Source organism: Embiotoca jacksoni, unplaced genomic scaffold (genome assembly GCF_022577435.1).
Source record: "Embiotoca jacksoni isolate LCO1_2020_lvr unplaced genomic scaffold, fEmbJac1.0.p SCAF_11, whole genome shotgun sequence".
Classification (NCBI taxonomy): Eukaryota; Metazoa; Chordata; class Actinopteri; family Embiotocidae; genus Embiotoca; species Embiotoca jacksoni.
The window spans coordinates 11,617,364-11,633,070 of NW_027185241.1; the positions used below are offsets into that span (position 1 = coordinate 11,617,364).

The window sequence follows — 15,707 nt, forward strand, 5'->3', positions numbered from 1 at the left end:
CTGATGAACGGCTCTGGCCTTCTATTGTTCCTCTTCTGTTGAATTCTTGATCTCATGCACACACACACACACACACACATACATGCATTCAATTTGCATCTTTTCAATTCAAATAAGATTACATGAATTCCTACAGATAAACACAAGATAATATACTCTCATAGCATTCCCCTTCACATAGCGGCCCTTCAGATAATAAGAGTCCTTTTAACTACACACACACACACACACACACTGCACTGTACTGCTCTATGCATCCTGTGATGAAAAATACCCTTACAAATCTCACTCCTCCTTTTTTTTTTGACATTTATATGCAGGTGAATGAAACTCAGAAAGGACTGACAGACATTTGTTCATCTTAATTGAATTTTGCCGGGGGAGAACTTGGCTTTCTTCAGACTTATCTCCCATTTCCAAAACTCTGTTCACACTTCAATTTCATACTGTACCAGCACCAAGAAACAAAGTCTAAAATGAGCCATTTGTCGAAGCGAAAACAAAGACAACGAAGTGTGACCTTCTGTGTCTCGCTCTCTTGTTTTCAACAATATAGCAAAGAAGCGTTGAGTGACAAAGACAATAGCAGAGCAGCAGGCAGCAGAGGAATGAATAAAACAATGTGAAAAAAATAATCCAGGAGTAATACCCAGCCAACAAGGACATAGATACTGCACGTATACATATAGACATAGTTGATTTAAAGCAAATTCCACATAAGAGCTTGAATGGTCAGATGCAGATGTGAAATAGTGGATGGCATGATCAGACATAATCAGAAGTCATATTGGCACAGAGATTTTCTTTTTCATTGTTTTTCCTCATCTAGATATTGTGTGTTTTTCTGTTATGTAATGATTAAATTGATGACAAAGGGAAATTGCCAACAATAAGAACCAAATTAAAAATGGGCGTGTAGCACGTCTGAGCTGCCGTGGGGGTTCCTTTGAGACAGATGAGGCGCTCAGTCGGACGTTCGGGTGTAAAGTGCCTTTATTTGCCCGGCCCACACAACAATGTCTCCGTGCAACCGTTTCTCTCGCCTCCTTCTCCCTGCTCCCCTTTATAGGGGAGAGCTCATCAGCCCACATCCGGCTCAGCTGTGCTCATCAGTTCACATTCGGCTCAGCTGCGCTCATCACACCTTCCCGGCACCGTTCCCTGAACCACTCCTCCCACTCTCTACCCCCTGCAGCTGAGCTAACCACACCCCGCCACCACAGGACGACTTCCTGTTGCCTTTATTTCATGGCGCCAATAGACTTTGGTAGGTCTAGTAATGATACACATCCACTGAATTTGGTACATGTAGGTGAAAGCAGCCACAGGTGCTAAAGTTTAGGGTGCAGTAGCAAGTCATTTTGCCACACTCTTACCCACAAACCCATAAAGTCTGTCCATTTTCAACCACGACTTCTGCTAAGTTTCATAAGTTTTAGAGCATATTTAGGCCCTCAAAAATGCAATTAGTTTTTCAGAATAATATTTTATTAAAGCTGGAAGCAGCGTCGAATGGGCCCTCGCACACTTGTTGCCCTTTGGAGGTGCTGGCAAGATGCCTGTTGCATTTAATGATATTTGACCACCAGTTAATAGGGTTGTTGTCGTCGGAGGAATTCTGTATGCCGTGAATACTTTTAGCTTCACAGAGTCTTTGTGGCTTATCTAGCAATCAGCAGTTTAGATGTGTGACATGTTTTCTGTTTATCTGTAACAGTCTTTATCAGATGCATGTGATTCTGGAGGAGGAGGATACAAGACAACAGAGGGATTGAGAAAAATGAAACACGGCTGCTTTGGTATTTAATCAGGCTCATGCTTAGAGACTTATCACACCCCATTAAATGTTTTCACCACTCCTGCCTGCTGAAATTCAGGTCCCTGAAGACAACAGCTCTGGGGGGATTTAAGACTCCGTGCAATCAATAGTTTATACCAGAAGAGTTCTGGGAGCAGCAGGCAGCCATGTCAGCTCACAGCTTTAATAAATGTCTGGATGAAGCCCATCGGATTGGGAGAGAAAACTCTTCAGGGAACTTTGTTTCTGGTTAATGTTGTTTTTTTTTTTTTTTTTTTTCATGTGACCAGCGATGAGACGGTGACTCAGCTGCGTTTTCATTTGGCCTCATTCTTTTTAAGTGAAGGGAAAATACAGCAGAGTCAGGTGACTGATTTGGGCTGACATGATGTATTGCACCCTTTCTATTATATCGGTGTGGTAGAGATAGTTATTAGACTGATCATTGGCTGGATTCATATTCACAGAATCATTCAACAGTGTAATCTGCTGTCTGGCACATTGTTAGGTGAGCCAGAAACATGAACAGAACAACTTTTATATACAAGAACTCTACAGGTTTTGCTCATTCCTTTTTAATTCTTCCTAAAAAAAAAATATTAAAACAAATTGATCATGAGATGACATGTTGTAAGAGGGCAAAATTATGCTCGACGCACCTATAAAAGGAAAACATCTGCTTTCTTCCACAAAGGGATGTCACTGTGAGCCGGTTTTAATATTCAAACCTGAAGTTTAGTATTTCTCAATCATGATGAATATTATTATACAGCTTTAAATTGGCAGCCCATACCACATGTGTATTGTAGCCAAGTTGTGTGATAGCTAAGAGTAAGCAGGTTTTTATTACAACAAAAAAACTACAGCTGAATATTTTAGTGATTAGTTACACTTTTTGCTCATGTTTTATGTTAATGCACCAAAATAATCCAGTTTGAATCGGTGAGAATAATAAATGTGGTGAATATGAAAAGGATCCCAATTGTGTCAATAGGAAGAGGGCTTATCCAAAACACTGGCAAGATGAGTTTATTTATTTTAACCCTTTCCTGTATAGAGGTCAGTACAGTGGACAGCTATTCAAATGTTGTTTTCTTGTATGTGCATGGGTTTTGATGGCATAGTTGCACATCAGCCACTACAGTGAACGCTATTGCATCATCCCATACGAGGCTGATGTGCAACTTTGCCATCAAAACCCATGCACATACAAGAAAACAACATTTGAATAGCTGTCCACTGTAGTGACCTCTATACGTGAAAGGGTTAAGAGATAATTATACGGTTAGAGGCTGTAGAAAAAGCAGCACAGAAGGCAGAAGAACCCACAGGAGTGAATCCTGAGACAGAGCCTACTGTATGCACTCTGGGATCCGTCACAGCACATGATTTGACACCGCTGCCCTCCCTTCAGTAGATGACTAATTCAGCTGACCTTCACAAGTTTGATTTATGTGGGATTCTCCCATCTGACACTGGCTGTCGCTCACCAAGATGAAGAGAGAGTTTTATGAATTTTTCCACTTCCTTATAAACACTGCTTTGTAAAATATTTAAAGACAAAAAGTGAGTTTTAAGTTGTCAGTAATTACAACTATATTGACAATAAGGTAAGTGATAGCTGAGAATAATTCAGCATCAGATATTGCAATGAATGTTTTAGTGAGAAAAGATGATGTAGCAGGTATTCTGGCAATAATGCCTTACTGCTGATCATAAGAGGATCATTAAAAGTCTCTAATTAAATCTTTAAACAACCCTTGAATCAGTGATAAATGAAAAGAAATTGTTTCTGGCTTGAGGCAATTCATCCTCTGTGAATAGGATCTTCATCACTGCCAGTTTTCTTCCTGTCTTGTAGACGGATAGTTTATACTCGTGGAGGTAAGAGGAGTTTCCTGTGAAATGAGATAGTAGCTATAACAATGCTCAATGGGGAGTTAAATAATATTTCATTATGCACAAGCAGCTGCAGAAGCTGGAGGCAGTGACAGATCTGTGTGTGTCTGCGTATGAGCACTGATGATGAACATACTGTGTTTGTGAAACGACCGTCATTCAGGTGAACAATTGTTCATCATTGTGTGAGCAACATGAGACGGGGGCTGAACTGAAGGCTGTTTTACGAGGCTCGTAATCGAACACCGAGTCCTGAGAGGACAGGAAGAAGCACAGAGGTGGAAATCGGTAATGAAAAACAGACGGGATAAAGGAAAGCAACAGATGTTTTTGCGATGTTTGAATTTTACATTGATAAGCTGGATCTGCTCCCAACATAAATTGCTTAATCCATGCTGTATTGAAGATGTAAGAAAAAAAAAAAAAAAAAAAGCATTATTTTAAACACCTGAGCGTTTACCGGACTTGATTCTCAAGAGTAGTAGTTTTTTATTCCCGAAAACAAATTAGAATTTTGTCATTTGCTCTCTCATCCAATTTGAAACGGGGCCAGTAGAGATGATGTATGAGGGAGTGCATTGTTGTATCTCAGGTGTATCAGTCATTCAAACAGACTGTTGGGAAATCAGTCACCTTCGTCACTAGTAAATGAACCCTGCTCCTGCCTGGTTAAACCGTGCAGTGGTGCAGTAACACCTGGAAGTGATGGTACAGACTTCATTATGTGGTCGGACATTTCCACTGACCTTTTGGCCATCAATCCAATTTCACAGAAACGGCAAAGGAAATGATCTTGTCTTGTGTGTTCAGCTTTAAAACCAATGTAATTATCTCTGGTTTTACAGCAGGTCGTTGTGTTACTTGACAGTTCAGTTGCTGTTATGTGAATGTGACAAATCCAACCTGACACTTATTTTATTCTGCAATCTCTCATCCCAGATGGAGGTTACAGATATTTAACTTCAGTTTCTATTTAACATTAGTGTCACAGCGTATCTAAAATGTAATTATGTCTCAGTAAAGTAATTGTTTTTCTATCCAGGTCGTGTCGGATGTTATCACTTAAAATCTGTTGCTATGAAGGCAACAAACGTATCTCACACCTTCTATCGTCTTCTCTGTGTACCTGTTTGCCCACACACACACACACACACACACACACACTCACTCTCTCCCGCTGTCTCTCTCTGTCACTCACTTACTCACACACACACACACACACACACACACACACACACACACACTCCACATACAGTATAATCAGTGTGCTGGCAAGCCTCCTCTGAAGCCTGATTGACAGCAGAATTATCATTTGACGTCACTTTTGTCCTCATCCTTTTTGTCTCAGGGGCAGTGGCACCGAGGGAGATGTTGTTTCCTCCTCTTCCTCACCCCCTACTCTGACTCCCTTTCATCTCTCCTGTCAAGTTGCAAAAAAATTCTCCCTTTGTTTCCGCCCTTTTCCTTCTTTTGTTTTTCTCTCTGTTGAAAAGTTCTGATTGAAAGGCTTTGCCATTTAAATGTCTGACATTTATTCTGACTTTTCCCCTCCATAATATTTCAGGCCAGTGGGGATTCAGATGCTTTTATAATAATTTTTTCGGTTCTCTTTCAGGGCAGCTGGTAATTGCTCCACCAACTGCAGCCCAGTACAGATATGGTAAGAAGTATTTTGTTTTACTCTTCGCAGATTCAACACTTTGATGTGTTCCGTGTATATGTTATCCTTTTTCTTCATGCACATCATGAGTACATGATGAAATACAGTTTGTATTTGAGAGTTGCTTATTAATCTTATTAATGCTTATTAAGCAATCTTGCAAACTGGAATTACATCCCTCATTTAACCATCAATCAAGCAGGACGATTAATGACGACCTGTCATAATTAACATTAATTAGTAGGATCTTGTGGTTCGCTAATGTGTTGTTTCCAGACTCTCCCCAAAGGAAAATCTGTACTGTATGTCGACCTGTCTAACATCCCCGATGTCTCAAACAAGCCGAGGATTATATGAGTAATAAAAATCATTCAAATCTGAATCTGAGTGTTGATAATAGAGGAAGATGTGCAAATATGACAAACTGTAAATGTATAGTCATGTTACTTAGTGACACAAAGCACTTCATATTTAGCTAAATACAGAGAAAAGCAAAGATAAGAAAAATGTCAATACATGTTCGTTTAAAATAACATATACAATACAATTCCTGCTTTAATAATAAAGCAGGAAGATATAATCTAATTCACAATCTAGATTATGATAACATGGTTGGATATTTCGTTTCCTTGCTGTCTGGAGATCTTTTGATGTGAGTTTGTCGTAGGTACCAACCTAATGAGGTTCAGTACAGAGCTGTTTTTCTCACACACGGAAGGTCATGTAATCCACCTGCACATGCGCACCTAAATGTTCGTGCAGGCGTTCCTCACTCTGTGGCGCTCAGTTAGCGATATGACCTCAGCTTCCTCATGCCCTCTCTTTCTGCTGAGAGGTTGGAAAGCCTGCTGGTTAACCTGATGTGATTCATATCATCCTCTGCTGGTCTATATGTCCGTCTTTCTCACGGTGTATATTTAAGAGAGAGGTCGTTGTGACAATGAGCAAAAGCAGAAGACTTCATGTGAGAAACGTGTCCTCTCCTCTAGAGTTCTGCTGTTTTCATGTTGTGCAGAAATGCAGTTTTTCTTGCTTTGGCTCCTCAGTAAAGATAACACAGTTGAGTGAAACTTAAAGGGAAACACTGACTCCTTTGCCTGAAGCAACAGTGTCACACACAGTTGTCATCATTATTTCCATCAACACAGCTAGTCCTTGTGTTGTGTGCACATTGTTACCTCACTTTTCCCCATTTGGAGTTACAGGAGTTGTTTATCTTTGGAAAACCTTATCTTTATCTTTGTTTTTTTTCATCACAGTAAGAATAGAATCTATTCAGTACTTGAACCATAACACCATGACCTGAATATCATGAAATAATTGATGTGATGACTAATGCATGATGAGGAAATCCTTAAGCTTCTTCTAGGCAAAATTGAGCGGATGGAAATGCTGAAGTATACCAAAGAAATTGTCTCATCTCTGGTTTATTATTTTACTACAATAAATTTCATAGATATTAGTTAATGTGAATACTCAAAAAGATAAATAAACACATAAACTTACACCACTTGAGTTTGACACTTAAAATATGAGAAATAACTCCGCAACAATTTTTAGACTCCACTTTTTAGTGCTCCCGCTGACGAAAGAAACACGTGAATTTCATGTGTTTTTTGCACGTGACCAGATACACATTTGATTTTGTACATGTTAAACTTGAAATCTGAAAACATGTTGAAAACGTGAAATATTTAAGAGAAACTGCAGTAATTAGAACTTACATGGCCAGAGGACTAGATTTTAAACATCCCTCTCTGACCTGTGCCATGTGAAACGTATATTTCCCATGGGAAAAAAAAATTGTTTTGTAACATTTTAATGTGTGAAGCCCATTTAGATTCCCATGTGAAACCCATGGGATTATTATGTGAAGTCCTTCAAATCTCATGCGAAACCCATGGGATTGTACGTGAAATTTGTATATTCCCATGTGAAACACATACAGTTACCTATGTGAAACTCTTAGGATGACATGTGAAACCCTGTTAAGGGCTCAGCTGTTGAACCCAAATACAGACGCACTATGGAGGCAGGGAAGCAGTTAAAGGTGTTAAATACAAGACATAGCAGAATGATTGGATAAAGGGATAAGAGGAGCCTCGAAATGTAGTCCAGATTAAAAAATATGGTAATGAGCAGAGTGGTGCAGAGGTGGGCATGTTCAAAGAGGTCTCCAGCTGTAGTGAGTGAGCAGGGACTGAGGCGAGGGAGATGAGGCATGGTCGGGAGTCAGGAATACTGAGAGAAGTTAAGCCTGATGGTGGTACTCGGGAAAGCTCAAGTTGACTGAAATCAGTTCATATCATCGTAGCGGAAAAGAAAGTCCTAATTTCCCTCAAATTTTTTTTTAATAAAAATGTCCCCACCAGCACTGCCAAATGTTCCCCCAAACAATAACAGCTTCATTTTATTTACCACCAGAGAAACTGCAGTAATTAGAACTTACATAGCCAGAGGACTAGATTTTAAACGTCTCTCTCTGACCTGTGCCATATTTGGTTTAAAACAATGAAAGACATTTGGTCCTCAACGGCTTTAAAACATGTTAACGTACCCTGAAATGGCTGTGGAGATAATGGGTACTTATAATGTAAACATGTGTGGATACTGGTGTTCCCTGTTGTAATAGCTGGTTGCACAGTTTCAGAGTTTACGGTTCTAGTCATGCACTTGTCAGTGATGCTTTCCAGTATATGAAAGCATACTAGAGAGATCAGACACAAAGTGTTTACCAATTGTTGAGCTTTTTATTGACATGTTTTGGTTTTTACCTCTGTTGAGAAAAAAAACAAAAAAAACAGCATTTCATTCTGTAAGTCTGTGCTCTGAGAGATGGAGTGCTCTTGTGGTTCCATTTCAGCTCACATTTGACCATCGACATTGCCTCTGGTGTGGTGTGTGGTGTGTTCAAGAGTGGAGTGAGTAGGTGTTTTGTGTGTTGAGGCTCACACAGCAGGATTGAAAGTCCACCATGTGCTGAAGGAGAGCTGCAGCAGAATTAGGGCTTCTACTGTTGCGGTGATCGCTGACTGCTTCAAGCATGAACTTGTTCTGCAGGTCTGTTACTTAAACTAAAATGAACTTTGCCTGAACTTCTAATAGAATAAACTTTCCTGGGGCAGTGGGTGACTTTTTAAAGTTCACTTTCACAGCACCACCAGTTCATCAAACTGTCTGTATTATTAAAACAATCACTCTCACTCACACACACACACACACACACACACACACACACACACACACACACACACACACACACACACACACACCGCATCTGTGTGTCAAGGCACAATCACATTAATGTATCACTTCAAATGGGGTTGCTTGATATTAATGATGCTCTTTACTTTTTTATTTTGAAGATCAAATTTTGCTGCTTCCGGGCTGCGAGGTGGTAATTGCACCAGTGGCCTTGACTTTGTACAAAAACAAGATAACTTACCGCCTTACTTATGGTACTATGATTTACTAATATTCATTACTTTAACTGAATTTCACTTGGCACTGTAAAACTCTAATATGAAATCAGTTCTTAGTTTCATATTTTATGTCATGTTTACTAACTTTTACTGTTTTACGTCATACTGAGCTTACAAGTTAAGGAAATTGGAAATTGTGTTCTTCATCTTGTGGCCCTTGCATCACTAAAAACATATATGAATGAATAACTTGAGTTGTGTTCATTATTAATCAATATTTATGTCATCTCCAACAACAGCGGCGTCATATAATTCATTTCTCTTGTCCCAGAGGAGCTTGTGTCGAGCGTAATGTGCTCATACTCGTGTTTGTGCTTCTTTTGTTGAAGTTCTGCTCTGCAAAGCTCAATTATCTGTGATGAATTGTTGTTTATTAATGATCTGTATACTGTTTATTTTGTCTGTTGGTGATTTGTTCTTTTCTGTTTATTTTCCAGTTCTGCTGCACAATGCTCTCCCCTTCGTTGGGTTTGGATTCCTCGACAACTGCATCATGATTCTTGCTGTAAGTGTTAGCCTCACTGCTGTGGTCCCCTGCAGTTCTGTGGGGATATGAACGCTCTGATGTTAGGAGTTTGATTTCAGCACGGAGCATTGTACACAAAGAAAATGTTATATACTCACTGCTGATGGAAGCAAAGAGGGAGAACGAGAAAGTAAAATTGTTTGCTCGATTATTATTTGTTATTATGTTATTTTCTCTCATTTTGCCGTCTCTTTTATCTTTGTTTCTCCGTGTCCTCTTCTCTGTCTTTTCACTTTTTTCTTTGCCAAAACCATGCTACTCTTTATTAAGTCTTTGTGAAGTGGTTCAAAGAAATCCTTGGAGAGCAAAATAATGAAATGTAAACCCAAAGGTCTGTCTGTGAGTTTTTCAGAGCTGTCCACATATTCTTTCTGTCTAGAGACTGAAGGTAACTACTTTACCATGAAGGACCCAGGTCACTGTCCATTCAGTCTACACTAAAGACAGGGAACCATAAACCAAAAGACTGAAAGCTTCTGTCCTAAAATGTAATTTTTTTAAAGGTTATATATAGACTGAGGCTACAATTGACAAGTTGAATAGCTTTGGGATGGATATGACCTTTGAGTTGGGCAGTAAAGAGCAGAGAGAGCTGCCGCCATTCTAATGAGACAAAATATTACTGTGGACTTAATGGTATTGCGGGTTATACATTGTCAGCCACTGCTTAGCTGTTACCGCGACAACAAGGCACAAAAGATTTGAAGATTAACTCCAATAAACAGGTCATTTTTGTACTTCTCTTTGAACATCTCTTTGAACAGATACTGTTATGTGTCATAACCCATAGAAGAACTTGCAGCAAACTAAATTAATTTATTTCCCTGCAAGCTATTTTGCTTTTTTAAACTAAGATGTGTCTGTGTGTGTTTTCTGCAGGGCACACAGATTGAGTTATCCATCGGCGTGGTCCTCGGGATTTCAACTATGGCAGGTCAGAGAAGCTCATGATCTGAATTTGAACTTTTTTTTGAAAACATCCTTGATTTTTGTTTTATAGTTGTAGATGGTATTCATTATATCAATTCTCTGTAGTTTTTGGAATAACAAAACTTTAATTGAGGATTATTGCACTTTGGTAGAGATACTGTACCTACACTGACAACAAAAGAAACATCCATGTTTAATGGTTAATGCTGCAAAGCAAATTTAGTGAATTCTGCTTCTTAATATGTGCTACATGATTGTTTTGACATGAAGTACAGACTTTTATTTTTTCAATTTGACTTGGCATCTGTCTCATGCAATCTACTGTATGTGTTTCCAGTATATGTGCATGCACCTAAAAAGTCAAAATAACTGAATCCTTTTATTTATTAGGAGGTTTTGGGGAAAACGTTGAAGGTATATTTGACAGTATTTACTCCCAGACTAAGTTTAATATCAGAAATTAATTTTAGTGACCCAGACTGGACATATTGCTTCCTTTCTTCATCCTAATTAGAGTGAAGACATGCTAAATGATGCCAGACTCCCAATTCCCAAAATAGAAAAAAAAATAAATTAAAAAAAAATACAAAAAGGCATCGTCAGTGTCAGTGTTGACAGAATACACTAACTCGTTATGGAGTTTCATTATAAACTCACAATATGGCCACTGCTGTGACACTAATTAAAAATATGATAATCATGGTAACAATAAAGTGAGGAAAGAGCAGAGGAAGAGAGACTGGCCTAGATGATGAAAATTTCATAAATATGGTAATACTCTTCTCTCGAAGACTGAATGGGCGTAGTAATATCCATTCAGCTCAAAGAGTTACATTTGCATTTTAATGTTATCACTTGCTTCTATTCAGTGTATCTCAAAGATACACTATGCTGACATTTCCACCGGCTCAATGCACGCAGGAGCTTTGAGAGGAGGAGCTCACTGATGTTAGACTCTGGTCTAGTATGAAATCTGTCTTCATATACAGTGACGGCAGGAGAAACATGAACAAATGGCAGAATATGGGAATATCTTGGCAAATCCTGTAACCAGAATCATCCCCATCACTCAGTCAGTATTTGAATGAACGAGGCTAATACTGTACATCTAGTAATCAGAATGACTTTCTTTTCCACTTCGTTAAGGCGAGCTCCTTTTGCTTGGTTGTTGTCAGTGGTGTTCAGAAACAAAAGGGAAAAAGAGGAGTTTGAAGGCAACGGACATTCCCATTTCTACTCTTCCTGACACTTTTACCTTTCCTCTTCTGATTACCGCTGATGGTGACAGCAGGTTTTTTTTGTGGTTGTCGTTTTTAGCTTGAGTCCTTAAACATCAAACAGACTGAGGAAACTGATCTGTCTGAAAGACTCAGAGGAGTTAAAGCTGATGTTGAAAGAGAGCAGAGGAGCCAGAGGCCTGAAGCGTTCTCTATTCCCGAGATATGACAGGATGAGAAACACTTGACCGTTTCAGATTAAAGCAAAGAGACATTGATGTATCAGGGTTAGAGAAGAGGCATTTGAATTTTCACTTTTATATTTTGTCAAACCATCTTCGATAGATTTATACCTCCAACCAGTTTTTCAGTCTAAATATGCATTTGCTCATTTTCTCTGAAAACTTCACGAAAAATGGATGATTGAGATTTTGATTAAAACGAAAGAGCAATTTCAGGCATGGTGGGATTTATAGAGAAAAGGTTGATCAGGTCGCAAACTCCAGCAGAAAGTGTAAAATTCATTTTTAGACAGGCTACTCGTACTTTGACAGGCAGAGCTTGTTATCTTTGTACGGCGATATTTTAGAATCCAGGTTTCACCGCGAGCCGAAGCTGCAGATACCGTCCTTAAATTAGTGGTTTGGAAAAAACTGTACAGCTACACAGGAGCCCACACATCCACCGAGAGAAGAGAAGCAGACAGAAAAACTTCTGTTCTTTCCTCAAGCAGGGCTCCAAACCACTTTCTATCACTCAGACTCCATTTACTCTTTCCTGCCAGAATGGGGACATCCTGAAGAGTGCAAATCAAGAGGCTGCAGCTATCTAACCCAGTCCGGAGTGATTTAGCACTAGTGCCAAGTCTGTAGTCAAGACCACCAGTCATTTTCTGGGAGGCACATGTGTCTCAGCTTGCTCAATGAAGATTGAGGCTGTAAATGTTTCACTGCTGATTTGGCCTAATTACGTAATTTAAACCAAGTTAATGGTGCGAAAACTCTCAAATAGGATTATACCCATTAAAGATTACTACTAAGGTGATTGAGTTCCAAAATCTCCATGTTCTGCAGAGACGGCTGCCTGCCCCGGGTCCACACGAGTTACAACATCAGATTTATTCCATTCTCAGTGTTTTATTGCTTTACCCTGTTTTTAATTCATCTCCTAACTTTTAGGAGCTTAAAAACATATTGCGTTAAGACATCAGACAGATTAAATATTTCCAGGCTTTACCAGATTTGACACTTCTCCTGCTGTACTTGAAGCCTTTGCACAGCTCCAACTATCACATGCAGAATAGTCACTCTGTCAAAGCCTTAGTCATCTGCTTTTCAATTATTCAGTTGTTCCCAGTGTCACTCCCTCCACCCACCAAAGGTCTCCAGTGTCTCTCTTTCCCCCTATGACTAGTCTCCTTCCTTTCACACCCACCTCACCTGCTCTCACATCCCTAATCTATCCCACCCGGCAGCCACTCAGTGGCCCAATCCCAATGTCCACCCCCACAGACTCACATGCTGTGTTCCAAATGGTGTACTTGTGCACTAACACTCACTATTTTGAGTGCATAAATTTAAATTTAATTTAATAAAGTTAAATTGTCAAAATATAATTAACAATGAAACATGACATTTTATTTCATCTTCAGTCTCACCTGAATCATATTAACATTTACGGCTTGTTTCTCTTCAGGAAGAGCATATTTTGCACATCTTATTCACTGCCCTACAGTCAGACTGGGATGCTGTCCAGTGCACACATTTCTGCTGAAAATTGCCAAACACCCAAATCTGCTCTGTGTGTTTTGGCACTGACTGCTTGGTCAGGAATTAGAAACTTGCAAACTTTTCTTCCAGTTGCCCGTCTTGTTCCTTCCACTCTGAAATCTTGATGACATTCTAAGAGCTTTCTCGCAGAGCAACAGACCAAGATGCTTGATTTGAACCAAATACAGACAAACCATCTTAGTAATAATGATGCTTTGCTCCAGCAGGGAAGTGAGTGTCTCTTCAGTGCGGTCAGGGTCAGAGGCTGAGAACCAGAGTACATCACACACTGACATCCATGATAAGGCTGCAGCTCGTTAGTCTTATCTGAACTCCTCTCTGCTGCTAAATGTGGGTCATGTGGGGGAGCTTGTTCAGATGTGTGATGGCATTTTGGATGCTTCTGTGGGCACATTATGTATTCTTTGCAACCTTGTTTCTCCAGCATTTTAGAGATCGGATGGAAGCCCTTTAGACCTCCTGCCAGAGTTAGATGAAGTTTGTGCCTTAGCGGTGATGGTACTGCTGGTTGGTTTGTGTCTACCCCCCCTGAGGACTTCTGTGCTGCTGCAGCAATTCTCTGAACTCAGGGTCATGGACAACTGAGAGAACACAAGCCAAGCACAGATTTTATTTCCACTCCTCGGAGCCACTGCTGCAGTAACACTCAAGAAACACAACAAGCAGATTAGATGAACTTCTCCAAGCTCATGGTCCTCTAATCACCAGCACTGCTCCACCTAGTGGCCGAGACCAGGAAATGTTCAGGGATAATGACACTTGGGTCTCCCTGCTCCTGTTTCATTAGTTATTTCAGCATTCCCACATTCTCCTTGGCCTCTTTGTGAAGTGCCGCTCCGCTGCTCTAATTATTCCCGTGATGTTATTAGACTCAGGAAGCAAGTCAACAGCGATGTGCCCTTTTGTGGTGCATCTGCATCTTTAATGAGTCCAGAATGCACTGCGGTCATCCATCATATCCTGTGGAAAAAAAATACTGACCCATATTTGTATGAAGGTATTTCTGTCTTTGTTATGCAAGAAAAAAAAACAGTTTTAAGAGCAAATTTCTCGCGCTGCAGTTAAAAATCTAGTTTGTAAATAAAGATATATAAACTGAGAATTAAATTATTTGTATTGAAAACAAATTTGCTCTTACATTTTGTTAGTTTTTAGAATTAAGAATTTTACTTATGAAACTAGACTTTTTGGCTGCAAGTTGAAATCTTTGCTCTCAAATCAAAAACGAGTTGAGTTGGATGTGGCAGATTTGTGTTACAGCAGCCATACTATGTGGGTCTGAGTCAATCCACCAATAAAAACTCCCATCTCCACTACATCCAACTGCAAAAGTTTTCAATTTGCAGCCAAAAAGTCCTGTTTCATAAGCAAAATTCTCAATTCTGTGACCTAAACTAACAAAACTGTAAGAGCAAATTTGTTTGCAACGCAAATCATTTAATTCTCAGTTCATATATTTTTTACTTACAAACTGATTTTTTTTTTTTGTATTGCAGTGCAATAAATTTGCTATTAGAACTGTTTTTGTTTTTTTTGCTTGCATAATAAACACACAAAAATACCTTCACATATTTGCTCTGTGTTGTCTTTTATATTTCTACATGGATTTTACAATTTATGGTTCATTTCCAATTGTTACTAGTCCAAACATGCTGTGTCTTGCTCTCTTGCAAGTGACCACCCCAGTACTATGAAGTAATATCCTCAAGCACCAAAGTAAAGAAGAGGAAGGTGAATGAGGATAATTGAAGTGCTGGTATATCTCCAGGTCCTGACCTCCAGCTCACCCTCAGTTAGAGATACATTCTTTCTTAAAGTTGTTTCAGTTAGAAGAGGACGCACGAGGTGTCAGTGTTTTCAGTGAACTGTAGTTACACTTCACCCAAATTCAGTTTCTCAGATTTCTCACCAGTTGTTTTTCAGTAAATATTGTTTTTAATTGTCACGATGCATGAGACAAATTACACATAAAAGGTTAACACAAATAATTACGACTATTATCCCACTTGTCGGGTTCTTCTCTGTCATCCATTACAATTGTGAAACGTAGGTGTATTAATATTCATTGTACTAGATTTAGTAGTCGGTTAATATGAAGGATACCACACTATCTGCTGGAAGAGGACTCCAATTCATATCAGACCACTCAGATAGTGGCAGGCGGAAAAAAGTGTCGTCTTTTTTTTTCTTTCACATGACAAAAAAACACCTGTGCCTTTTGGTGGTGTTCAGCACAAACCTCTCTTTTCCAAATCCCTTTTGTAATCATGTCTCTTTTTATTCACACATTTTCTGCAGCTGCAGCCCTTGGCAACCTGGTATCTGATCTGGCAGGACTGGGGTAAGAATTTCACACATACACACACACACGCGCACACACACACACACACACACACACACACACA

The 15,707-nt window shown here is 39.4% G+C and overlaps 1 protein-coding gene across 1 annotated transcript in view; it reads left to right on the forward strand.

The window, feature by feature from the left end:
- The window catches only part of LOC138194447 (transmembrane protein 65-like), a 38,611-nt gene that overhangs the window by 12,736 nt on the left and 10,168 nt on the right, over positions 1-15,707 (forward strand). Inside the window, exons 3-6 of the mRNA XM_069143195.1 lie at positions 5,313-5,357; positions 9,277-9,344; positions 10,245-10,299; positions 15,601-15,643. Coding sequence (XP_068999296.1) covers positions 5,313-5,357; positions 9,277-9,344; positions 10,245-10,299; positions 15,601-15,643 — 211 coding nt within the window. The remainder of the gene's footprint in view (positions 1-5,312; positions 5,358-9,276; positions 9,345-10,244; positions 10,300-15,600; positions 15,644-15,707) is intronic.